The sequence below is a fragment of the Hyperolius riggenbachi genome, chromosome 3, assembly GCF_040937935.1.
Source record: "Hyperolius riggenbachi isolate aHypRig1 chromosome 3, aHypRig1.pri, whole genome shotgun sequence".
NCBI classification, from domain to species: Eukaryota; Metazoa; Chordata; class Amphibia; order Anura; family Hyperoliidae; genus Hyperolius; species Hyperolius riggenbachi.
The window spans coordinates 410,667,383-410,691,988 of record NC_090648.1 but is presented as its reverse complement, the minus strand read 5'-3'; the positions used below and the strand labels follow the sequence as shown (position 1 = coordinate 410,691,988).

Here is a 24,606-nt window from a genome sequence, read left to right as displayed (position 1 = left end):
TTTTCCGCATTCCTGACTGTAATCAGCGCTATTGCGGGCCGCAACGCGTACAAAAATACGCGTTGCCGCATATCTATGCGTGCGTAATGCGGCAACGCGTATTTTTGTATGGGTTGCAGCCCGCAATAGCGCTAATTACAGTCGGGAATGCGGAAAAAGCTACGCGTGGCCAGTCCTGACGGGCCTGTCGGCAAAAACTAAACTAGCTGGCAGCTGGGGACCAGAGGATTAGTGAGTGGCTGCGAGGCCACAGGACTGCTGCAGGGGGCTGGTAGAAGCCCCAGGTGAGTAAAACTCTTTTTTTCTGGCTTAAGTGTCTCTTTAAGGGCCAGCATGTTTTTTATGATCTGTGCTGGGTGGGCTCTGCAGCCCCCAGCACAGATCAGGTTGCAGGCAGAGCGATCAGATCGCCACCCTTTTATCCCCCCTATGGAGATGATGTGCAGGGGGGGTCTGATCTCTCCTGCCTGCCTGGGTGTTGCGGGGGGGGGGCACCTCAAAGCCCCCCTCCGCGGTGAAATTCCCCCCTCCCTCTCCTCCCTGTCCCCCCTGGTGATCTAGGCTGCACAGGATGCTATTCGTCCTGTGCAGCCAGTGACAGGCTGTCCTCTGTCACATGGCAGCAATCCCCGGTCGCTGATTGGCCGGTAATCGCCGATCTGCCTTACGGCGCTGCTGTGGCAGCAGCGCCGTTCAATGTAAACAAAGGAGACAAACGTCTCCTGCGTTTACATTTAGTCTGCGAGCCGCGATCAGCGAGCGGTCTTTCCTGATTAATTAGGGAGGCACCTGGTGATGCAGATGTGCGTTGCTGGTCCTCCAGCTACCACTTTGCCGCCGCACGGTATGAGTGTGCGGTCGGCAAGTGGTTAAATTATATACATATAAATAGGAGATGTGCTGAGAAATGTTAATACATCTAGAACTTTTGAATTTGCTGAATGTTAATCTTGATCTACTATTAATAAATATTTTGATTTTAAAGTTTACTCAATCTTATCATTCTGTTACCCCATTGAACCTCCTTGGCAGTAACCCAGAGTCAGGCTCAGTGTAAAATAAGAAAGTTGCTGGGCATGGTAATCCCAGGGAGGTAAGTTTGTGCAAAGGCTGCTGCGGAACTCACTGCAGTATGTCCTTTTCCAGCTTTCAAAACACATGACAAATTTCTACTCCTTTAAGACCCTAAAATTTAGAAAAGAATCATACCACCAGGGAGGTTAATTGTCAAATATATTTGGTGTTCAACTTTGTTTTTATGTTTTAGTTTCCACATACATAATTATAGATCATTTTTATAGTTAGTCCATCAACGGATGGGGGAACCAAGCATAGAATTCAATAGCCAAACAAATTCTAAAACTCAAGTCAATGGCCAGGCAAATTTTAAAAGCTAGAGGGTCTGCTTCTGGCCACAAAACGGATGGAAAAGTTGTTTAAAAGGCCCTAACGCCTGGACGGTGGCATGCCGGAGGAGGATCCATGGTAAAAGTTCCACAAAAAATTACATAGTTTACACAGAGCTGTGTTTTAATCTCTTAAGGGCATTCCTTAATTTGTGGAATGAAGTGCTTTAAAACATCCGGCATGTGTATACATCAATCAGGTATTGTAAGAATAAGGCTCGGTTCACACTGAGACGAAACGCCGCATTTACCGTACCATAAACAACCGCAAAGAGCTTTAATTTTATCTGATTTTGAAAAAAAAGGTTTGTTGCAGCAACAAACTGCTGCAGAGGACAAAACAATTTTGGCATTGGCATATACATTACTTACAAAAATTTTGTTTATTTTGAAGAAAATGGTTTGCAGCAGCCGCTATACAACAGGTAACAAGGCTCCTTCTGGTGGTGATTGCGACCACAACGCTTCCTCTTCCTGCTCCTGGTCATGCTGATCTAGGGCCTGATCAAGCACTGGTATTTTTGAAAAACTTAATGATTTAGGATTTTTTTTGTTTAGAAAACTGAATGACACTCAACTCAGGTGTCAAACAGTAAGGTTTATGCTTTTGTGCAGCAATCACCAAAAAATAAAAGCCCTGGTGGTAGTGGTGGGGCAAGTGGTACGTCATGGAGTGCCTATATCAGGGCATGATGAGGATGGCAAGGTTCCTAACAGAAAGGGGTAAAAGATGTGCTGTGTAAGCCAGTCAACTACGTCATCAGCATTTTGTGAGTTCAGGGTACGTGCCCACTGAACACTGGGCAATATTCTAGGGCCACAGGCCAGGGTGTGGCCTGCCTCTGCCTGTCATTTTTTTAACACAATACTACAATAGCAAAAATAAACCCCATGCCAGTGAGGAACTGATTGTCACTTCACACAGGTGACAGATAGCTTTCTGCTGTATGCTACAATCAACACACAATATAGGGAGGCCCTGACAGTGCGGCTTTATACAGGTCAGAAGTGAATAATATTGAGGACGGTACACTACAGGTGTGCTTCCTATCGTCTAAATGAGTGACACTTCACTTCACTCAGGTGACAGACAGATAGCAAAAAAGCCCCAAAAAACAGCCCTTACAAAAGCTAATGGGGAAGGTAATGTAACACTTGCAGTGCTGCACATCTGTCTCATCTCCTACAACAGCTGAATTACTCTGTCTGGACAGTGAACACACAGCACAGCAATATACGTATGGTAGCTAGAAAACAATAAACCAGCCCTTACATGGGCTATTGGGGAAGGTACTATAGCGCTTGCAGCAATGTGTGTACACCTGTCTCCTCTCCTAAAAAAGCTCAAGTGCTCTGTCAGGACAGTGGACACACAGCACAGCAATATAAATAACAAGAAAAACAATGAACCAGCCCTTATAAGGTCTATTGGGTGATCAGGCCACTGATACCAGCATGAAACTGCACTGGGGACACAGAATACAGGCCTAACTAATGCTATCCCTGTCAGCACAGCACAGCTCACTCCTTAAACTGCTTCACACAGCACACAGGCAGACTGTAAAATGCCTGGCTTTTTATGGGGGGGTGGTCCATGAGGGAGGGATAGCTGATTGGCTGCTATGTTTCTGCTGACTATGGGGTGAGGAGCTCCATCATGATGTATGGGGGTCGGGCCTTGTGTTCCCCTGTTGATGCAAACACACGTTATTCACCAGCAATTGTAAACCGGCAAACAATTTGGGATATCACTATCCATCAATATCAATAAAATGGATATTTCAGAAATAAGGGGAAAAAGGGGGATGGGGGGGGATTAGTGGGGTGGGAGAGGTAAACCAAGAGCCTATGTAGTACACTACATAGGCTCTTGGTTTTCAAATGTAGATACAAGAGATATACTCACAAGTGTGGGCAAGTGTCCATCGAATAGGCAACTGAGAAGAACAAACCTGACCCCACTCGGTTCAAAAAGTCGCTTTCTGCAAAGTTGGGCAACAGGTATTTCCCTTTCACCAAGGTTGAAAAAAAACAAAAAAACACATCGGTTCTGCAGAGATGCAAAAATACATAAGTAAAAAACAAAAAGTTTAAAAAGAGGAGGTGATAAAAAGTCATCCCCCTAATGTAAATAATATCTGCTAAGTCATCTTTTTTTAAACTTCATAAACCCCTGTGTAGGTATCATTTGTGATGCCATCAACCCATATGTCTACATGCTCAGTAGGCGCCACAAGTCATTGTCAAAATTACCAGTAACATAATAGTAAATTAGACTTAAAAATAAGATATGGTATGTTACAATAGGAAAAATAAAGCCTTGAGCATCTTGCCCACATAGTTACGGAATCACTGCAACTCGTTTCTAGGACTTTCAAAAGTTATATAGTTGTATATTCACAGGGGAATGGTTAATTTCTGTGCAGTAAAACTGGCAGGCACAGTGCACAGCACAGTACTGGTATTTACACAAGTAACATAGGACATGTTGCAAAAATAAGTGCAACCTGCACTATGTACAAAATGCACACATTGCTAACATACTGCATGTTACACCATTTGTGTAACAAATGTTATACTAGTACCACGGTGGCTGCATAGTGTACTGATTAAGGGTACCGCTTTTGACATAGAAGACCAGGGTTCAAATCTCCCATTCAGTACCATATACTTTACTCTCAGAGTTGTCCTTAGGGGCAGGCAAGGCAGGTGCAGTGCCTTAGGAGGTATAGCATGGGGTATGGAGGAAGGAAAAGTGGGGCCTAAGCAGAAAGTGCAGTGGAGCAAGAGGTAAATGATTCACATCTCGTAGCCAGGTGACCAGAAGACACAGGCAATTTCTATCTCTGTTTTTAGCGACCTGGTTTACATGGCTACAGGAAGACAGATTGTGTGCATCTCTCACAGCCCCCGATGGTGAAGCACTAACCCCTCACTCCACTACACTCTCTACATGATGGGGGAGGGGTCAGGCTACCAAAAACTTGGAATCATACCTGGCTACCTATACTGGGGGGGGGGGGGGGGGTCTGCATCTGGGAGAATTACATCAGGCTACCTAGTGCAATGGGCTCCTCCTCCTCAATACTGAGGGTCCCGTCTGGCTACTGAAACAGCCCTGTTTACTCTAAATGTCAGCCTTTATAGTAAAAATACCTTTCTTTGTACTCACCCAAGAAATTTGTTTAAATAGATATTGAATTAAAAGGCTTTTCACTAATAGGAAGTGCTAGATATGGTGTCACTTTACCAATTTGTGTTTTCCACACCTTGGGAAAAAAAGCTTTTTCAATATTCTAAAGATTTTTTTTTTTTTTTTTGCGACAAATTGTCACCAATTGTAACAAAAAGCTTCCAGGCACAGCAACAGTTTTTTTCCTCAGACGGTAGCCCTGTTTGTTGCAGAACCACACTAATTCTGAAACAGCTAGGACTTGAAAACATTATTGCACTGAGTTGGAATTGTAAAATCATTACTTCATCCCATTTTCCAAATATTTTAACTCCTATGCTGTCCTTGATTTGCAATTATCTATACTGTCTGTCCTTGTATCGTATTGTCTGTGTTTTCATTGCCATACTTCTTATTTTCTCTTTACTTTATTAGACTGTAAACTTGCATGGATAGGGTTCTATCCCTATTTTTTCTTGCAAATTCTGTTTTTAGCCATGGTCTGGATTAGTCATTATCGGCCTAATGCATCAACCTACCATAATATAGCTGTGCTCAGGCAGCTCCAGTTCACTCTCCTGGATTCTTTATGGCTAATAAATAAGATTATTATGCAACTATTCACACAGTTCTAATTTTTGATGCAGAAATTCCAGAAAAATCAGTGACATGACCTAGAGATCTGTGCATAAAGTACAGAGCTACCACTGGAATGGGAGTTTCTTCCTCTACACAGCGCCATCACCTGATCCCACCCAACTCTTCTATCTGTGAAGCACAAAGAAGAGGTGGGCAGGGTCAGCTCACTTAAAAAGACTGTCTGACATCTCCTCCCCAACTATCTCCTGTGAGTGATGATGGGATGGGAAAGATATTTTAAACTAGGAACTGGGGAGACAAAGAGAGAACTAAATTGTGTAGTTAGACAATGGGAGTCTGGAATTGTAAGAATGGGAGAGGAGGTGGAGTGAGCACTATGAGTGAGGAGTTGACCAAACTCTCATGTGCTCCATCTAGCATTATTTAAATAAAATGTGATGGTAAAAAATTAAAGGTACATGCTAACCAATGCAAGAAACCTAACAAATAAAAAAAGGTGACCTTCCAAATGGCTAATGAGAAATTAATACTATGAAATTATGGGGCCACCATTTGCCTCATGCAGTACAACACATCTCCGTCATATAGAATTGATCAGGTTGTTAATTGTGCCCTGTGGAATGTTGGTCCACTCGTCTTCAATAGCTAGCAAAGTCTAGTCAAATTCTTCCAGGAACTGTGTACAGATCCTTGCAATATGGGGCCATGCATTATCACAACAATGGGCTTCAGGATCTTGTCACAGTATTTCTATGCATTCAAAATGGCATCAATAAAATGCACCTGTGTTCGTTGTCTATAACATATGCCTGCCCATACCATAACCCCACCGCCACCATGGGCCACTCGAACCACAACGTTGACATCAGAAAATCGCTCATTGCCACAAACACTGTCTGCTATCTCCCCTGAACAGTGAAAACTGGGACTCTTCCGTGAACAGAACGCCTCTCCAATAGCATGCCTGGCACAGACGCCATTGAATGTGAGCATCTGCCCACTCAAGTCGTTTATGATGACGAACTGCAGTCAGGTCCAGGCCCCGATGAGGACGACGAGCATGCAGATGAGCTTCCCTGAAATGGTTTCTGACAGTATGTGCAGAAATTCTTTGGTTATGCAAATCGATTGTTGATGTGGCGGTCCGAGTGGCTAGTCTCAGACAATCAAAGAGGTGAACATGCTGGATGTGGAGGTCCTGGGCTGGTGTGGTTACACATGGTCTGCACTTGTGAGCAGGGGCGTAGCTAGAAATGACTGGGCCCCATAGCAATTTTTTTGTATGGCCCCCCCCATGACCTTTCAACCCAACGCACCTTTTGGACCTCCCACCCAAACATTCCTCCAGAACCCTCCACCCCAACATTCCCACACCCCTCCAAGTCACCAGAAAATAATCGCAATGTGGGGAGCATTCACCAGAAAATAATCGCTATGTGCGCAGCATTCACCAGAAAATAATCGCTATGTGGGGAGCATTCACCAGAAAATAATCGCTATGTGCGCAGCATTCACCATAAAATAATCGCTATGTGGGGAGCATTCACCAGAAAATCGCTATGTGCGCAGCATTCACCAGAAAATAATTGCTATGTGGGGAGCAGTCACCAGAAAATAATCGCTATGTGGGGAGCATTCACCAGAAAATAATCGTTATGTGGGGAGCATTCACCAGAAAATAATCGCTATGTGGGGAGCAGTCACCAGAAAATAGCAAACGGGGAACAGAGGCGCCAGCAGGGTAAAAGTGGATAAAACCTTTAAAATTTGCTTGGAGGAAGCGGTGGACTTACCTCCATAAAGCAGACACGAAAGACTGTCTGTATAATAGTAATCACATTTAATATATAGTACCCCAAAAGTGCAACGCGTTTCGCAGGCCACGCCGCTTCATCAGGCAATAAGCGTGGGGACAAACAGAATTTCAGAAGTAGCAGGAGCAGCGCTGAGTCGCTTGACTTGGGTAGTTCCTTGTATGACATAAAAGTTGTAAGATTGTACAATCAAGATTGTATCATTAAGGAGCACCTTACGCCTGCTACATACTATGATTGGCCATTTGCTGACCAATTTTACTACCTCCATGTAGTATGAGGGTTTACCTAAACAATCTGCTCATAGTATTCAACATCTGTTGACCCTCAGATTACGTGGAGTTGTTAAAATTGGTCATTGATTGGCCAATCATATTTGAAAGTGTGCACCAAGCTTAAAGGGTGCGTTCACATGATCATTCATCTTTGATGGGACAATTTTACCATCTTCATGTAGTATAAGGGCCAACAGTTTTTGAATACTATGAACAGATTACATAGGTAAGCAGTCATATTATATGGAAATAGTAAAATTGGCCAGTCATTGAGGTATCAATATTGGATGTGTGTTCACACATCTTTTATTTTCTTCTAAGTGGGTCAGTTCCATAAGAACTTCAGACTGAGGATGGGCATTAGTGGTGCGGCCACCTCTAAAAACATGCCTTCGGGGATTACCGCGTTACTAAGTGGTAATCTCTGCCTGGCAGCCGGCCAAGCAGGAAGTGATTTTCACTTCCCATGGCGATCCGATCACGCTCGCATGCGTGATGCGTAAAACTTGCAGCGGGCGTTCACACTGACACGCGCCGCCATAGACTTACATGATTTCCGGTCCGATGCACGTCGACGCAGAACTGCATGGTATCGTAGATCTGTCCATGCTTCGTGGGACGCAGCGAAAACGTCCCTTTCATTGCATCGAGCGATACCTCGGCAGTATGAAAGTCTCCATAGACTTTCATTGCCCTGTGGGGGGGTGAGGTAAAATCACTGCACCAGTGTGAAAGGGCCCTGATTAACGGCCAATGTGTCCCCCTTATTCAAAAAGGGAGCCAGAAAACGACAGACCTGTAAGCTTAACATCAGTTGTGTGTGAAATGTTTTCGGGTATCCCAAAGGACACTCTACAGAATTATATATCACAGAGTAATATAGTTTCATATCACCCATAAGATTACTAAAGAAGGGCCTTGTATGACTAACTTGCTCAGTTGTTTTATTAAGTGGTGAATGCAATCTAGATCTTGAGAAAGCAATATATGGAAGTAGGGACTAGGGCAACTGTACTACAAACAAACAGAGCACTAACCAAACCATATTCATGGATAGTAATAAAGACACTAATCAACAAAAAAGTGGCAGTAATAATATGGTAATCTTATGGTAATATGTAATCTCTACTGACATCACGCAAACAGTTCTTGGGTGCCATGCTAGCAGAGCAGAACCATTTACAGCTCATAAAAGGTTGATGCTTTTATCACTAGCTTTGTAAAATGTTTGAAGTGTGATTCTACCCTGGGGTGGAAACAGAAGCTGGATAACACACAACATATGCTACGCTGATGCTGAAGGCCTGTTGAGTATCCAGTGGCCTGGCTGACATCTTGTCTGACACCTTTCACTTAACCTACAAAAAGCCAAGTGGCCAGCACGGGGAACTGAAACTTTTATATTGCTTAGAGTCCTATTTTGTCATAATATATCTCTGAATGGAAGTCATTGAGTGTTACTAGCGGTCTCATATGGATACCATTTATGTGTATGTGTCTTAAAGCTATATAGCCTGGCAAGGAGCCACTTCTGTCTTACCTATATGCCATTCAATCCATAAAAAAAAAGAATTGGTGTGACTTTGAGCACTTACTCCTCCAGGAAAATCTTGCTTGATGCATGATATATGTATTCTTTTTATATGGTGGCGTCAACAGCAGCACGGTGGCGTAGTGGTTAGCGCTCTTGCATTGCAGTGCTGGGTACAAATCCCAGCCAGGTCAACATCTGCAAGGAGTTTGTATGTTCCATCAGTGTCTGTGTGGGTTTCCTCCAGGCACTCCAGTTTCCTCCCAAAAACATACAGATAAGTTAATTGGCTTCCTCTAAATTGGCCCTAGACTATATTACATGCACTACACCAGAGCTCCTCAACCCTGTCCTCAAGGCCCACCAACAGTACATGTTTTGCAGGAAACCACAAACATTCACAGGTTAGGTAATTAGTGTCTCAGCAGAACTGATTATCTAACTGTGTGGATTTTCACAAAACATGCACTGTTGGTGGGCCTTGAGGACAGGGTTGGGGAACACTGTACTACAAAATATACACATAGACATATGACTATGGTAGGGACTAGATTATGAGCCCCTCTAAAGGAACAGTTAGTTCAAAGACAATATACTCTGTAAAGCGCTGCGTAATATGTTGGCGCTATATAAATACTTAAAACAAATAAATATACAAGGCACAAAATTCCAATATTTTTCTAATTAAGGTTTGATGCATAACGTGTCTGCTTGCTTGATTAGTGCAGAATAGTGTAGTGACCAGTGCATTGGAGGAAACCATGATAATGGTTAACTTTGGTAGCTTAGTCTAAACCACTGCTGCAGTTCTTGTTTAACTAAGATACTCAATTCTAACAACATTAGTAGTATTGCTACCTATGTTACAGCTTTCTCAATGCAAAAGCTAAAGTTGATATTGGTATGTGGTATCTGGCACAAAAAGTTAGCAGCAGATCTATTAAGTCCTCTTATTAGTTAAGGTTGTACACCCATGGATCAGACTTATTTTCCAGCACATCCCAAACATAGGGAGATGCTAGGCTCCACAAAGTGTCAAGAATCTCAAACTTGATGTAGTAAAAAAAAAACCAAGAAACAAGAAAAAGGGGAACCACAACATAGTAGGAATTATACAAAATGAAGGTGATAAGGAGTGGTCTCTATTACTGTATTAATTTGGACCTAAAATTGTTTATGTGGGCGAGATGGGGATAAGTGGGACAGCAATCCCTACTGGGTTATTGTCTATTGGACCTTTGCTGCATGTGGCCGGACATACATATTTATTTTATTATATAATAATATCTAGGACACAGATTTATTGAGCTCTTTACACAGACTTCACACATATTTTCGGCCCCATAGTGTCTTAGTCAATTACTTTTTCCGGACAGTGTTATTGAGTTACTTTGTCTTCAATGGACTTGTTGTCTGAGAAAGTAGCTTTTTGGGGGGCCGTGAAATGTGTGTAAGGCATTACCAACAATATTATGAAGCCCCTCAGAATTCTATTTTGCATTTGACAGTGTTTGCTTACTGTTTCATTTCCACACTTGAAGTATAGAACAGTGTTATGTAATGTACAGTATGTACGATCTTTGATGCTGTTTGACGCTATGCCACACTCACACTATACCACACGAACGCCTATGCTTATTAACTATGCCAATTTAGGTTCATAAGTTTGCAAACCCTGGCAGAATTTATGACTTCTTATTTATTTTTTAGAGAATAAGAATAATAACACAAACACCTTTCTTTCACTCATGGTTAGTGTTTGGCTAAAGCCATTTATTGTCAAACAACTGTGTTTACTCTTTTTAAATCATAATCACTACACAAACTACTTAAATGACACTGAACAAAAGTTTGCATACCCCACTTCTTAATACCATGTATTGCTCCCTTTAAAGGCGCGTACACACGCCGGACTTTTTCTAACTACGGGTCGTCAGACCCGCCAGTGGGGCGGTAGTTTGTACTCCACGTGCAACTGTTGTCAGAACGGTCGTCAGACTGATAAGGCTGTTTTTGACTGATCTGCTTGGCGGATCAGTCAAAACCAGCCTCATCAGTCTGATGACAGCTTGTACAGTATTCATGTGCAACTGTCGTCAGAACGACCGCCCCACGGGCTGGTCTGTTGACCCATAGTTTGGGAAAGTCTGGCGTGTGTACGCGCCTTAACATCACTGACATCCTGAAGTATTTTGTGGTAGTTGTGGATGAGATTATTTTCTCAGACGGTAAAGCTGCCCATTCTTCCTGCCAAAAAGCCTAGTTCCCATAAATTCTTGGGCTGTCTTGCATAAACTGCACGTTTGAGGTCTCCTCAGAGTGGCTTAACAATATTGAAGTCAGGAGACTGAGATGGCCACTCCAGAACCTTCACTTGATGTTGCAGTAGCACAGGTCAAATTGGCCTTATATTTTGGATCATTGTCACGTTGGAATGTCCACGTACGTTGCTCAGCTTCCTGGCTGATGAGTGCAAATTTTCCTTTAGTATTTTTTGATAGCTTACTGCATTCATATTGCCATCAATTCTGACCAAATATAATGTGCCTTTGTAGCTCACACATCCCCAAAACATCACCCTTCATAGACCTTGTTCACTTCTCTCCAGATGTAGCGTTTATGATTGTGACCAAAAAATTCAATTTTAGTCTCTTCATTCCAAATTACTTTATGCCAGAAAGTTCGAGGCTTGTCTCTGTGCTGTTTGGCATATTGTAAGCAAATGCCATAAATTATCCACTTTATGGCATTTGCATAGTAATGGCTTTCTTTTGACAACTCTACCATGCAGCCCATCTTTAGTCAAGTGCCTCCTTATTGTGCATCTTGAAACTGCAATACCACATTTTTTCAGATAGTCCTGTATTTCACCTGATGTTATTTGTGGGTTTTTCCTAGCATCCCGAACAATATTTCTGGCAGTTGGGCTGAAGTTTCAGTTGGCCCACCTGAGCGGGGTTTAGTTTCATCAGGACCCATACTTGTAAATTACCACTTCTTAATTAGAATTTGAACACTGCTGATTGGAATTCTCAATTCCTTAGATATTTTCTTAAATCCCTTTCCTTTATAGAGTTCAACTAACTTTTTCTGTAGATCCTTTGACATTTCTTTTTCTTTACCCATTACATAGAATCCAAAAAAAGATCAGTGCAGCACTGGATAAAAGAGGGAAGGGTCTGTTAGTCCATTGACCTTATATACACACCCACTCATTTCAAGCAAACAGATCACAGGTGAAGATCGTTACTTTTAATAGTAATTAACTACCTAACGACCGTGTCACTGACAGGCGTGAAAGCAGTGGCTCCCCCAGGACCATGTTAAAACCTGGGGTCGTGGTTTGCAGGGGATCGCGAGCGCCGATGCTTCACTCCATCATCAGTCTACCAGCAGCGATCGCCGCTAGAAGACTGTTGGACAGTGATACCGCTATCTATTTACATTGTACAGCGCTGCGATCTACAGCAGCACTGTATTGGGAACAGCCGTGTCACTCAGCTGTCCCTTGGGGAGGCACAAAAGCCAATCACTGTCATTGGCTGGCAGGGGGAGGAAGGGAGGGTGAAAAAAATATTAAAAAAAAGACAAATGTATTTAAAAAAATTAAATAAAGAAAGAAATAACAAAAAACATTGCAGGAGCGATCAGAGCCTACCAACAGAAAGCTCAAGCTCACCATGTTGGTGGGCAGAAAATGGAGGGGGGGAATCACTTGTGTGCTGAGTTGTACGGCCTTGCAGCGAGCCTTTAAAGCTGCAGTGGCCTGAATTGTAAAAGATAGCCTGGTCACTAGGGGGGTGTAAGCCTATGACCTTCAAGTGGTTAAAACCCATTTGTGTCAACATATATGCATGTTATTGCTCGTCATTTAGGCCCCTTTACATCTTGTGCGGTGCCTGCAATGCAGGTGGTCATGCATCATATATAGCAAAACACAGCACTTCTGCTTATCTCTAATGCGCTGTAGACAGGGCCGGATTTGTACTTTTTACAGCCCTAGGCCTGCTTTCATCAGCTGCCCCCCCCCCCTACACACACACACACACACACACACACATCAATACATGGGTCCCTCTCTAGTCGAATAGGTTACTTCATTATGAGAGCATGTTTATACTGGACAAGCGCAAGTTAGGTCCGTGCATGCCTAGTAGAACTAAGGCGCTTAGATTTTTTTTCTCCATGAACAAGCACTTAATTTTACTGGGCATGCCAAGCACAGATACAGCCACGCTTACGCACGGAATAAACCGTTTCAGTGCTGTATCATTCTCTGTTTGAATAGGTGGGGTATAGGTAGATATGGGACGCCTCTAGGCTATCCAGAGGTTCCCCACTACTAAGGTAAGTATCCATTATTTTTTACATTTCAGGATTGCTAGGTTGGCGCTGTGTGTGCGCGCGGCGTGTGTGTGAAAGGAAACAGGCCGTTAGAACTGTAGGAGGTCAACTAGAGATGTATAAACACACACAGAGGTACCTGGCTCTTTTACTGACCACATATGCTATTGCGCCGTTGTTATTGCCTGATGAAGCTGAATCAAACCTGTGAAGCGCGTTGCATATTTGGAGTTCATAAATAAAATATGTTGACTGTCTTTACTACAGTCAGTGTCTACTTGGAGAGGGTGGGTCCACCACTGCCTCCTATTTACCAAGAATTTGTTTTTTAAGCTCATTTAGCTTCCTTTTGGTGCCTCTGTTCTCCTGCATAATAGAGTCCACCCTGGGTGGAGGGTTGAACCCCCTTTTTCTTATCTACAGAGAGCGACTTATTCCTGAGTGGGGTAAGGAAAATCTCCCCACCTGCCTTTACAGTGGTTGCCTAATGGTAACCCTGGTTTGTGAGTATTAATATTTACTCTATCTAGTAACCATTTACCAGTACATATTACACTATTGGGGCTTTTGGTGTTCTTTGTTTTTATAGAGATGTATAAATGCAAAGGGTGCATTTAAAATTGAGGGTGCAGAGGTCAACTCGAGTAAGGAATTGGGAGGGGGGGGGGCGGTGGGTGGAGAGGAGCAGTAACTGAAGAAGTGGTCAGGGCAAGAAGAGATCAGTGAGGTTGGGGTGAGGGAAGAAAAGATAAAGGGGGGCAGTCAGAACTGAGGTAAGGTAAGAATTAAGGGGATATCAAGGGCCAGCGTTTCCATAGCGGCAAACTGAAAACCGCTCCCTGCATGCCCCCCCATAGAGACAGATGCTAGCATGCCAATACCTCTCCACAGAGGCACCACAGCTCTAAAGATGCTCCTCCCCTTCCAGAGGCACTGCAGTTTCCAGCATGCCTCTCCATCTCCATATAGCACCGGGTTGACCCCCAGGGCCACAAAGCTGGCTACCGGGTCCCCCATTGTGAACAGTGGTTCCCCAAGGCCTCTGTAGAGTATTTGCAGTGGAGCATCTGTGAGGAACAATCTGGACAGGTGAGTGCGCACTGCTGTTAATACTCTGTAGAAACTCCGGGGGGGGGGGGGGGGACTAATCACTTTGGGGAAGACCAGGGGGGTTTGCCAGCCAGCCCTAGGGGACAATCCAATACTACATAGAGGAGGAGGGCATGCTTGGAACTGTAGTGCCTCTATAGAAGGTGGTGGGCTTGCTGGAAGCTATGTTGCCACTAAAGAGGGGGAGGTACATGCTGGGAGCAGTAGTGCCTCTATGGAAGTGGGGGGGGGGTTCTTGCTGGGAACTATATTACCTTTATAGAGGGGCATGCTGGGAGCAGTAGTGCCTCTATGGTGGTGGGGGTTTCATGCTGGGAGCTATGTAGTGCCTCTATGGAGGGGCATGCTGAGAGCAGTGGTGTCTCTACAGAGGGGGCTGTTGCAAGGAGCTGTGTGGTGCCTCTATAGAGGGGGAGACAAAAAGGACCACCTAATGGTGCTTCAGAGGTGGGGGTGTACAAACAAACATGCAGTAACAGCACTGACTCACAAGCATGCATTTGCAGCAGAAGTTATCCCCACTCAGGAAACAGATCCTCCAGCTTCCTGCATTGTGTGTGAGACCACTCCTCTGTACACTGGGGAAGGCTGCACAGCAGTACAGCATGCCATGCTTTTACCCATGTGAGCTTCAGACAGTCTCGATCAGCTGATCACTCTCTCCCTCCCCCGTGCTTTGCTGTTGGGACTCGAAGGGGAAGAGGGAGAAATAGCTGCTGTGGTCCTGATTTGCGTGCATGGAGGGCTCTGTATCTGGCTGCTCCCTGAGGGTTTCTGATCTGTGTTAGTCCCAGCGGCATAACAGAGCTTCATGCACATTGCAGATGCTGTTGCTTCCTTCTTCCTGAGTTCCCATCACCTGATTGGCTACTTTTCTTCCGGACTCCTCCGTAGCCACCCGCTGGCTGCCTACACGCACGGCACACAAGGACATGCTGCAGTGTGCAAAGCAGGCGGCTGCTGGTGGAGAGAACTGCGGACTGTGTCGCATTGTGGGGATGGGGAATGTCCCGGGTTGCTCCCCACCTGCCCCAAACATTCTTCCGCCCTAGGCAGTGACCTAGGCGGCCTGCCCATAAATCCGGCCCTGGCTGTAGATTCCATTCATTTATAATGAATGGGATTGTGTAGTGAAGTAAGTGAAGTGAGGAGCACCTTAGCAAAAGCAGGTGTGCCTCGACCCCGTCCCAGTGCCTCTTGGGACAAATGCAATTGGAGAAATGGATGGGTCGGCACCACCAAATAGTATATATAGCTCTTTATTAGGTCACATAACAGCAGTGACAGACGCTGTTTCGGGCTAACCAGCCCTTTATCAAACTGCTCACAACGTTGTGAGCAGTTTGATAAAGGGCTGGTTAGCCCGAAACAGCGTCTGTCACTGCTGTTATGTGACCTAATAAAGAGCTATATATACTATTTGGTGGTGCCGACCCATCCATTTCTCCAATGGGATTGTGTAGTGCACAAAAATGCATACAACCATATGTCGCGTTACCGCATCCAATCGCAATGCATAAGCGGGAACATCAGACAGTGCAGTCTATGCATTGCTGAAAATGTGCACGGCAACGCAGTAAGGAAGGGGCCTTTTGCGATCCAGAGCTGCATGCACACATTTTCTGGCAAGACATCACAGAATGAATTTTTCTCTTGTGTGTGTGTACGAGATTAATTCTCTACCTAGTCAACAATTTCACTATGATCTAATACAACCCACATGAAGATATAAGCATTGGACACCAAATAGCACACACTTTCTTTTTTTACAAGTCTAAGTTTGCTGGATTGTTGATATCCCATTTTGAAAGTTCAGTAAATAAACCCCATAAAAGTGTATCAAAACTGGCCTATTACTATAGCAGTCCTACACTGGATGACCTTTCCTTGAATTCCAAAGATGTGGTTGCATGACAGTAACAATTCATATAATAAGCTATTGTCTTCCAGTGTGGCTATGTTTACACGTGTCCTTGTCTAAACTGAATAGCTCACAACTGTCCCTCCTTTGGAAGCAAATTTCCCTGTTCCTTATTCCTCTTCTAATTTCCCTCTTGTCACCTTGTATGTAAAAGGTGACAAGAGGGAAATTAGAAGAGGAATATCTGTGTATATACAGCACCTACTAAAAAGGGACTGCATTATGCTTAATTTTATTTCATAAATCTCTAAATGACTGCATTACTCAGCTTCCTGTGCTCATGTTAAGGAAGTTTAGTGATGGAAAAAAGGACTGATGTGATTTGAAAAAAAAAAAAAAAAATTGGAAGATATCAACTGCTAAAGTGTTTTTGCATCAAAAGCGTCTTTTTTTTTGTTTTGGAAAGTTGGGAAAGAGAAAAGTAGAAAGCCAGAGGAAAGGAAAGTAACGGAAAAGGAGGCATGAAAGGAGAGAGAGGCGATAAAGGCAATGCTAGGGAAAGTTGTGGATATGAAGAGTGTTGTTATAAAGTGTAGATATGCACTTTTCAAGTCAACCTGCCCTTTTCAAATTAGACATTGCAGCCGTAATCCACATTCCACATTCTACATATGTCCCGGTCCTTACTGTCACCATCCCCTTAGTCCCCTGTCTCACTTCTCACAGCCTCACCCTGCCGGTATATTTTACAGCATCCGGGACTTCAATACCGGATATTGGAACCATGTACCATCCAGCAGGGTAACAGAAAACCGGTATGCATGCACATACAACCAATTGCTTGCCACCGCGTGTCTACCAGGGCATGATTTGAAAAGGAACAGTTATACAAAATAACCTGTTATTTAACCCTTTGCAAAACACAATGGGCCATATCCTATTGCTCAACTCGCCAGTGATAAGTTCTTAAATTAGGCCATGGGAACATCGTCTAATCCAATTAAACTTAACACCCCACTCGGGTGGTAAAGAACTCGCTTAGGCGATATCACCCAGCGAGTTCTTTACACTCTATCCTATTAATGATTTAGGCCGCTTTCACAGTGGGACGTTACAGGCGCACGTTAGAGAAGCCTGTAACGCAGCCCAACTCACAGTAATGAAAAATCAATGGGCTGTTCACAGTGCCCACGTTGCGTTACACTGTAACGCTGGATGTTCAAAGTAAGTGCAGCATGCTGTGCATTATAGGTGGTTTTAGCTGCATTAGACTGTTTGCAACTTTGCACATGCTCAGTAAGGGGAGAGTCCGCTATTGTTCCTAGCCACATGGCTAATTAATATTCACTGCACTGTAGTGTCATCCGGATCATCACAATGAAGGATTCGGTTCACAGTGGATGTCTGGAAGAAACAGGAACTGCAGCGTCTGTGCACAAGCACAATCTTCTTGCTGCATCTCTCCCTTCCCAATTAGCACCCTCAATGTGCCCTCATTCTCCTGCACCTCTCACCCTTCTGTACCCCTGCTTCCTGCTTCCCTAGTAAAATGATTCAAAGATTCGGTTCAAAGATCTGGATCTTTTCAATGATCCGATTCGAATCATCCGAATCATTGAAAAGATCCCAACTTCCCAGGATAGCACCAAGAGCCTCTTAACGCGGCTCAATCTGACGTCCAACTTTAACACCACCATGCGTTGCGTTAGGGGCACGTTATGCGACCTTAACGTCCCCTAAAACTTCTTGGTGTGAAAAAGGCCTTAATGCTGCTGGGAAGCTCTAAAGGTTTAAACCAGCTAATGCACGTCATTGCTGCTGCATTTGGGGGTCTCCTTTAACCACTTCCACACCATGAAATTTTATGCTGATCTGTGCAGCGTGGGCTCTCCAGCCCACAGCACAGATCAGCTAGCAGCCAGGGCGATCAGACTTCCCCCCTTTTTTCCCCACTAGGGGGATGTCCTGCTGGGGGGGTCTGATCGCCGCCGGCTGCTTGCGCTTGCGGGGGGGGGCTCTTCAAAGCCCCCCTCCGCAGCGCTTCCTGGCCTCCTTCCCCTTCCCTCCCTCTCCCTCCCCCTGTGAGCGGCGCAGGACGGAAATCCGTCCTGCGCCTGATGGGATAGGCTTTAGCCTATCAGATGCCGGTGATCCCCGGCCAATCAGAGGCCGGGGATCGCCGATCTCCTCTACGGCGCTGCTGCGCAGCAGCGCCGTATACATGTAAACACCGGGGAAGATCTTCCCCGTGTGTTTACATTTACCCTGCGAGCCGCCGATCGGCTCGCAGGGTGTTCACGGAGACACCCTCCGTGAACTGACATGGAACGGCCGCTCATACGAGCGGCCGTTTCCATGGTATACACTTCTGGATTCAGGGGCGTGTATATACGCTCCGAGAATCCGGAAGTGGTTAATAAGGAGACCCCCAGATCTCCCTGCCTGGCTGCCGCTAATCGCCGATGCCCCCCGCATCTGCGCCGGTCACACCTGAGTAAATTACCTGCCGCTGCTAGACATCTGCCGCAAGTCCTGATGCTGTAATTATGGTATCTTTCGCTGTAATTGTCTCTTGGAGCCCTGGCAAATCCCCTACCAGGGCTCCCCATTGGTCTGGACCATTTTCATTGGGATGACGGGAAGGTAAATATTTACATTGCCGCTGTTCAGGGGCTGTCAGCGCTGGATCCCGGAGGGTGAAGAGGACAGATGAAAACTCATTAGGATCCAGTGGCTTCCCCCTCCTGAGGTAAGTACCCCCCAGGGGAAGTTTTCTTTATTACAGATCATCTTTCAGAAAGTAAAAATAGGGCATGAAAATACACATCTCAGTTGCAACTGGACATTATGATATTTGTACAAAGGGTATAAGGAACAGAGGGAGTCACTGTTTACAGTGTGAGTACATTAATACTGCTGTATTCAGGTGTTACCCTTTCCAGTGGTGGGGATACTTTGTTGAGAAACTTTGTTCATTAGTTGGCTAACAGCACAAATATAACAAAGTTGCAGTATGCATTTGGAAAGAGTGATGTGTTGCCTGATTTCTCACGCAACATCCAAATGGTGAAACTGCAATAAAAGGAACTGTCTGATTGCACCAGTTAAGCTGAACCTCCTATTCCCATAAGCCCTAAGCAATTTCCACCTCAAGGAACAGGTGTTTCCCTTGTTACTTTTTTCCCATACATCCCATGTCATCATCTGTGTTCACCATCATTACTAAAAATGGGCCATCATTCCTCACAAAATCAGTTTCATTCTGACATTGGCAAAAAAAATTCTGCTAGTATTGCTTTAGCTGAGAAGGGGTCATTCTAGCTAGAATAAGTACTTGTGAGGAAAAGAAAAACCATACTGCATTTGTGCCCCTATTTTCTTTGTGCACTTTACTGCTGGAGGGAAAATCACTGTGCGCAAAGGGCTGTATTGAGCATATATTGGAGGAGGTGATTGGTGGGCGATATAACTATGCAAGAAGTATTTCACCGTGCTAAGCCTGTAACTGTGTGTGTGTGTGTGCGTGTGTGTGCGGAGGGGTGGGAGGGGGATTGGGGGGGGGGGGCGGTCCCTGGTCATAATGAGGGTAGTTTTGCACTTTCATATGGACAGCTTGAGGGGGCAGAGTGGGTGTCATTGTCTAATTGACTAATGAGGACTACATTGTGCATGCATTTGGAGGTTAAAGTTAGTGTGCTAAAGTTTTACTGTGCCCAAAAGTACCCACAGAACCTACCCCAACTTTGTCCATAAAATACAGTATTTTTTGTCCTTTTCTTCAAAAAATGTCTCTAAGAAGTCTCCTCTTGGCTATATCTTTATCTCTTATGGTAGAATGAAGCAAGCATTGTTTCCAATGCAAGACCACTTCAAGAATATGGTGTTGGTACTTACCATTGAAAATATGTTCTTTTAAGCTTTGTCCTCCTCTTCAAGGATCCTGGTGCCAGAAAAGTAGCTGTATAATCTCTAAAGTGGCGTCTCAAGGTTCTCCTCCCCTCCATTGATGCTTGTGTGGACACTTCCTCCTTCTACCTTCATCTTTACGCTACTGTGGAATACCACAGAGGGCGGAGTGAAGGAGCAGCTTGGCATGGTAGTAGTAGCATATTACGATTGCTTTATGCACAATTGCTCAAGTGCTAGCATAGCCATATAGTACATGGCCCACTGCAATCTCGGGAGCGGATGTCTGTAGTTCTGTCAGATGACTGACAACACACCCAAGACCTTTTTCTAAAGAGGCGGGGGGGGGGCAGTAATGCAATAGATAAAACCATAAACGGTACAAACTGGCATATGTGGACAGATCCACAGGAAAACGTGGTGCCTTTCAACATGTTCACTGGTCTGCTGCCATCTGCTCCTGGAAATGGTCCATTGGCAATTGTGAACTGAGGCCTACTAGGCTGCGGACTAGGAAAGAGTGGATTGCAGCCCTCTTGCCGTACACAGCAGTACCATGATTTATGTTTTATATGTAAATCAGGGTGCTCATTTCCCATATGCACAATTCATTTTTTCCCGGAGCGCAATCGCCGGCTGGCATGATTCTTTGTGCGATCACATTCCATTCCTGATGGCTTCACAGTGCAAACGCAGCGAGTGTACATTGCGGTGTTGCTATCGCACTTCACCGTGGAAAAGCGCCCTAACTGTACGGCTCTGTCAGTACTGGATACGGCATCACCATGTAATATTTATCCTTCTGCAGCTTGCTCGCTATACTGTGAACTTTGTCATCATTTTCAAACAGATGGAATTTGTGAAATAAGCAGACAGGGTAGTTGTATGGGTGAAAAATAGATGGGGAAACAGATTTTTATTGTATGTTGTACCAAGCTGCAATTCTGCTTTAAATTTACCATGTGGAGATAATGCAAAATATTTTCCCCCTAACCACTGAAAGTGTTACAACGTCCCCATCCTGTCCTAAGGGCCCTTTTACATTTAATGCATGCATTTTTTCCCCCTCCATAGCAGTGCATTGTGAAAAAGCTTTTCAGCAGATAGTGTTAAAAAGCCCATAGGGAAGCATGGACACTGAACTGCACATCAGTTGTCCTTTCAGTTACAACTGACAGCAACTGATATAGTGTAAAAGGACCCTAACTGTCAGGACAGTCACTATTTTAGCTAAAGGAAGCAATGTACTCTATATCTAAAATCTATATCACACGTGTTTATCGACATGCGCACAGTGTACTCCCCAGCTTTGTAATATTAATAGCACATATTATAATAATGGAAACGGGAAACGCTTTGTGTGCCAAGCACAGGGCGGCTTGCTTCATCTCTTGTTTTGTAACAGCAGTGAGTATTGAGTAAATGTGCTGTGTCACTAGCAGACAGTATGGACAGATGGGCGGGGAGAGCTGGGCAGGGAAAGTAAAAGCAGCACTCAGCAGCAACTTCAGAATCAAGGAAAAGTCAATGGGCTGGAAACGTAGGAGCAATATATATTAATGAAGATTGAATCAAAATTGATGTGTTCAGCTTTGGAAATTTCTTGCCTAACTTGGGTGATACACTTAATTAGATCAGCAATGACAGGGACAACTTGTGAACACATAGAACTTAAAGGCTTTTAAGCAGAGCAAATTGTACAAATGGTGTTGATTTAATGGAAGGAACGTTAACTCGAGAAGATGTACCTGTCCATTCCATCCTTCAGTCTGTGGCTCTGTGCGGATAGATCACAGACTGTCATTCCAGCCCCCAGCCTGTGTCTGACGGCTCAGTGAAGAGGGAGGGGAGTAGGAGGAGGCAGGAAGGAGAGGAACGCTGTGTGCCTGTGTGATTCCTTGTCGCTGTAGCAGACAGTCAGAGCATTGCAGCAGTGAGCTGTATTTTATAGACCCTTCTTATGGACCACGTGTACAGGGGAAATATATCACTTTATCTGCGGGCTGTCAGTAAATGTACTGACAGTTGGGGACACTGGACGCCGGACTGATGCTCTCATTCGATCCTGAGAATATCTATTGTATAACAGAAAAAGGTTGAACTCCGCCCTTCTTATATTACTTCTCACCGGGGGAGTGACTTCATTAATAACATGAAACGAACCCGGTGATCAGCTCTGCTCACCTCTTGGCCTAGAATACATCTGCCCTATCTGTCCCTCAACCAGCCATGTATGACTATGACCAGGCTATCGCCTTCTTAGGAGATTGGGGTCCTTTCCAGCTTATCATCTTTTTCCTTCTTAGTGCTAGCACTATTCCCAATGGCTTTAACGGGATGTCAGTGATGTTCCTGGCCGCTACCCCCGAGCACCGGTGCTGGATACCTGAAAATGCCAACCTGAGCCAGGCTTGGAGGAATGTCAGCATCCCCTGGGAGGAGAAGGATGGGGCGCTGGTGCAGAGCAGGTGCTGGAGGTACAAGCTGGACGACCTGAGGACATTCTCTAAAGAGGGACTCCTTCCTGGGCTGGATGTCAATGTCACTGCCTTGGAGAAGGAGAAGTGCTTGGATGGATGGGACTACGACACGGACATTTACCACTCTACTGTGATCACAGAGGTCTGTCTATGTAAAATGTGTCTTACCTTCTCAACAACTGTTTAATTGGCCCTCCTACTTTTTACACAACTGCTGTTATGTACATTATCATAATTTATCGTTATGGGTGCTGTGATATAAACTCCAGACACCATGTGGCTTTTAGACAGACATAATTTAACAAATAAACTATAGACAGTAATGGGAACTATAGACAGGACCTGAAAGTTATTTTTTTTGCAGGTGTTTTTTTGCAGGTGGCCCCTACGGCGCCAACTACCATGATGGCCCACAAAGCTTGGAGAGTATGTGCAATCCAGATTGCATTCAAATGTGTCTGATGTTAGATGCATCTGTCATAAGGTTCATATCATTTCTAAGTTAGGACTGGTAAATGGTGTGTGAAGTAGTTGTGCCATGACTCAATAGGAAACATACCTGTTGTGAGATGTTTTGTAACATTTTATTCCTATAGTTGCATGACCGCATTTTTGCTAACCTTTGATCGGTTCTGTTTAATATGACCCAGGTGAGAGTTACTTTTCCCACCTAAGAGCAGATCTTTTGTAATATAGTAGAATCTCTCTTGTTATAGTAAACTCTGATATAGTAAACCTCTGGCTATAGTAAACTCAATCCTCAGGTCCCAGCAACTGCATCTGTATAAATATACAATGTATAAACAATTCTGATATAGTAAGCTTCTGATATAGTAAACTGCTTTTCCTGGTCCCTTGGAGTTTACTATAAAGGGATTCTCCTGTAGTTTCCATTTGAAAATGACTGGATCACACATATTCTCTACTTTATTTTTGCCAGGGCCCTTCCACACTAAATTCATTGCGTTAAATCACAACGGACAATATCAACACATAGCAAAGCAATGCAATGATATTCCTATGGGGCTTTCACATCTAGCGTTGTGCAGCTGGTTAGGACAACATGTGCATTTACGTGGCAGTGAGGCATACTTTCATTGTACTGTATGGCTCACTGTAGGGTCGTTCTTCAGCCCTGTAGCATTGCAATTTGATAGCAACTTACACAGTGTGAAAGGGCCCTTAGTCTCCGTTCCCACTTGTCTTCCGCATCACGTGCGGCCAGCGGGAGCGGACAGTATAATATCCGCTTCGATGCTCAGCAGTGATGCAGCTGGAGCCTGGGGCAGATGCGCTCCCCCATAGACTATATGGAGGAACGCATCTGCCTGGTCCGGGGTTATCGAGGACTGCACAGAAGTGCGGTTTGCTTACTGCAATGGGTCCCGCTGATCCCTGGCAGCTTGAAAAGTGTGAACGGCTCCTGTGTATAACACGTTCACTTTCCACTTAGCAATACGCCAAAATCAATTCCGGGTACAACTCACGTTGTACTTGGTGAAATAAATTCTGATACTGATTCAGGAAGGACAAAAAAAGTCCGCTCTCAGCTCAAGTGGGAACAGAGCCAGAATGTGCACCAAGCCACTTTGAAGATCAAAGTTTCCTCTGCCAAGCTTGCCCCTACACTACTCCACACCAATCATCACAGCAAGCTAACAATTTTTGTATGAAACCTTAAAGCACACCTGAACTAAGAGAAATATGGAGGCTAATTTATTCATTTCATTTTACATTGCCTGGCTGTCCTGCTGGTCCTGCTGATTCTTCTAATACTTTTAGCCATAGACACTGAACAAGCATGCAAATAAGGTGCTCTGATTGAAGTTCGAAAGTATTAGCTGAATGCTTGTTTCAGGTATGTAATTCAGAGGCAAATAAAGCAGCACATATAGAGCAGCAGGAATGAAAGGAAACAGGAATTGTCTAAAAGGAAAGAAATATGGCAAAAACCATGCATACATGGTAAAAAAAAAAAGGTGCCCGGTAAAAAAGGCACCAGACATAGCCACTATTAGAACATCTGTAAGATTATCGATATTCTAGAACCGCTTTTAGAATATTGGTAAAATTACTAATATTCTACTAGCTAAAATAATTTACTTAT

General features: G+C 44.3%; 1 protein-coding gene across 1 annotated transcript in view; it reads left to right on the top strand.

Annotated features, from left to right (window-relative positions):
* Window positions 1-21,663: 21,663 nt before the first annotated feature.
* LOC137564091 (solute carrier family 22 member 4-like) overlaps window positions 21,664-24,606 on the top strand; it is a 146,934-nt gene continuing 143,991 nt past the window's right edge. Inside the window, exon 1 of the mRNA XM_068277444.1 lies at window positions 21,664-22,641. Coding sequence (XP_068133545.1) covers window positions 22,249-22,641 — 393 coding nt within the window. The 5' untranslated portion in view covers window positions 21,664-22,248. The remainder of the gene's footprint in view (window positions 22,642-24,606) is intronic.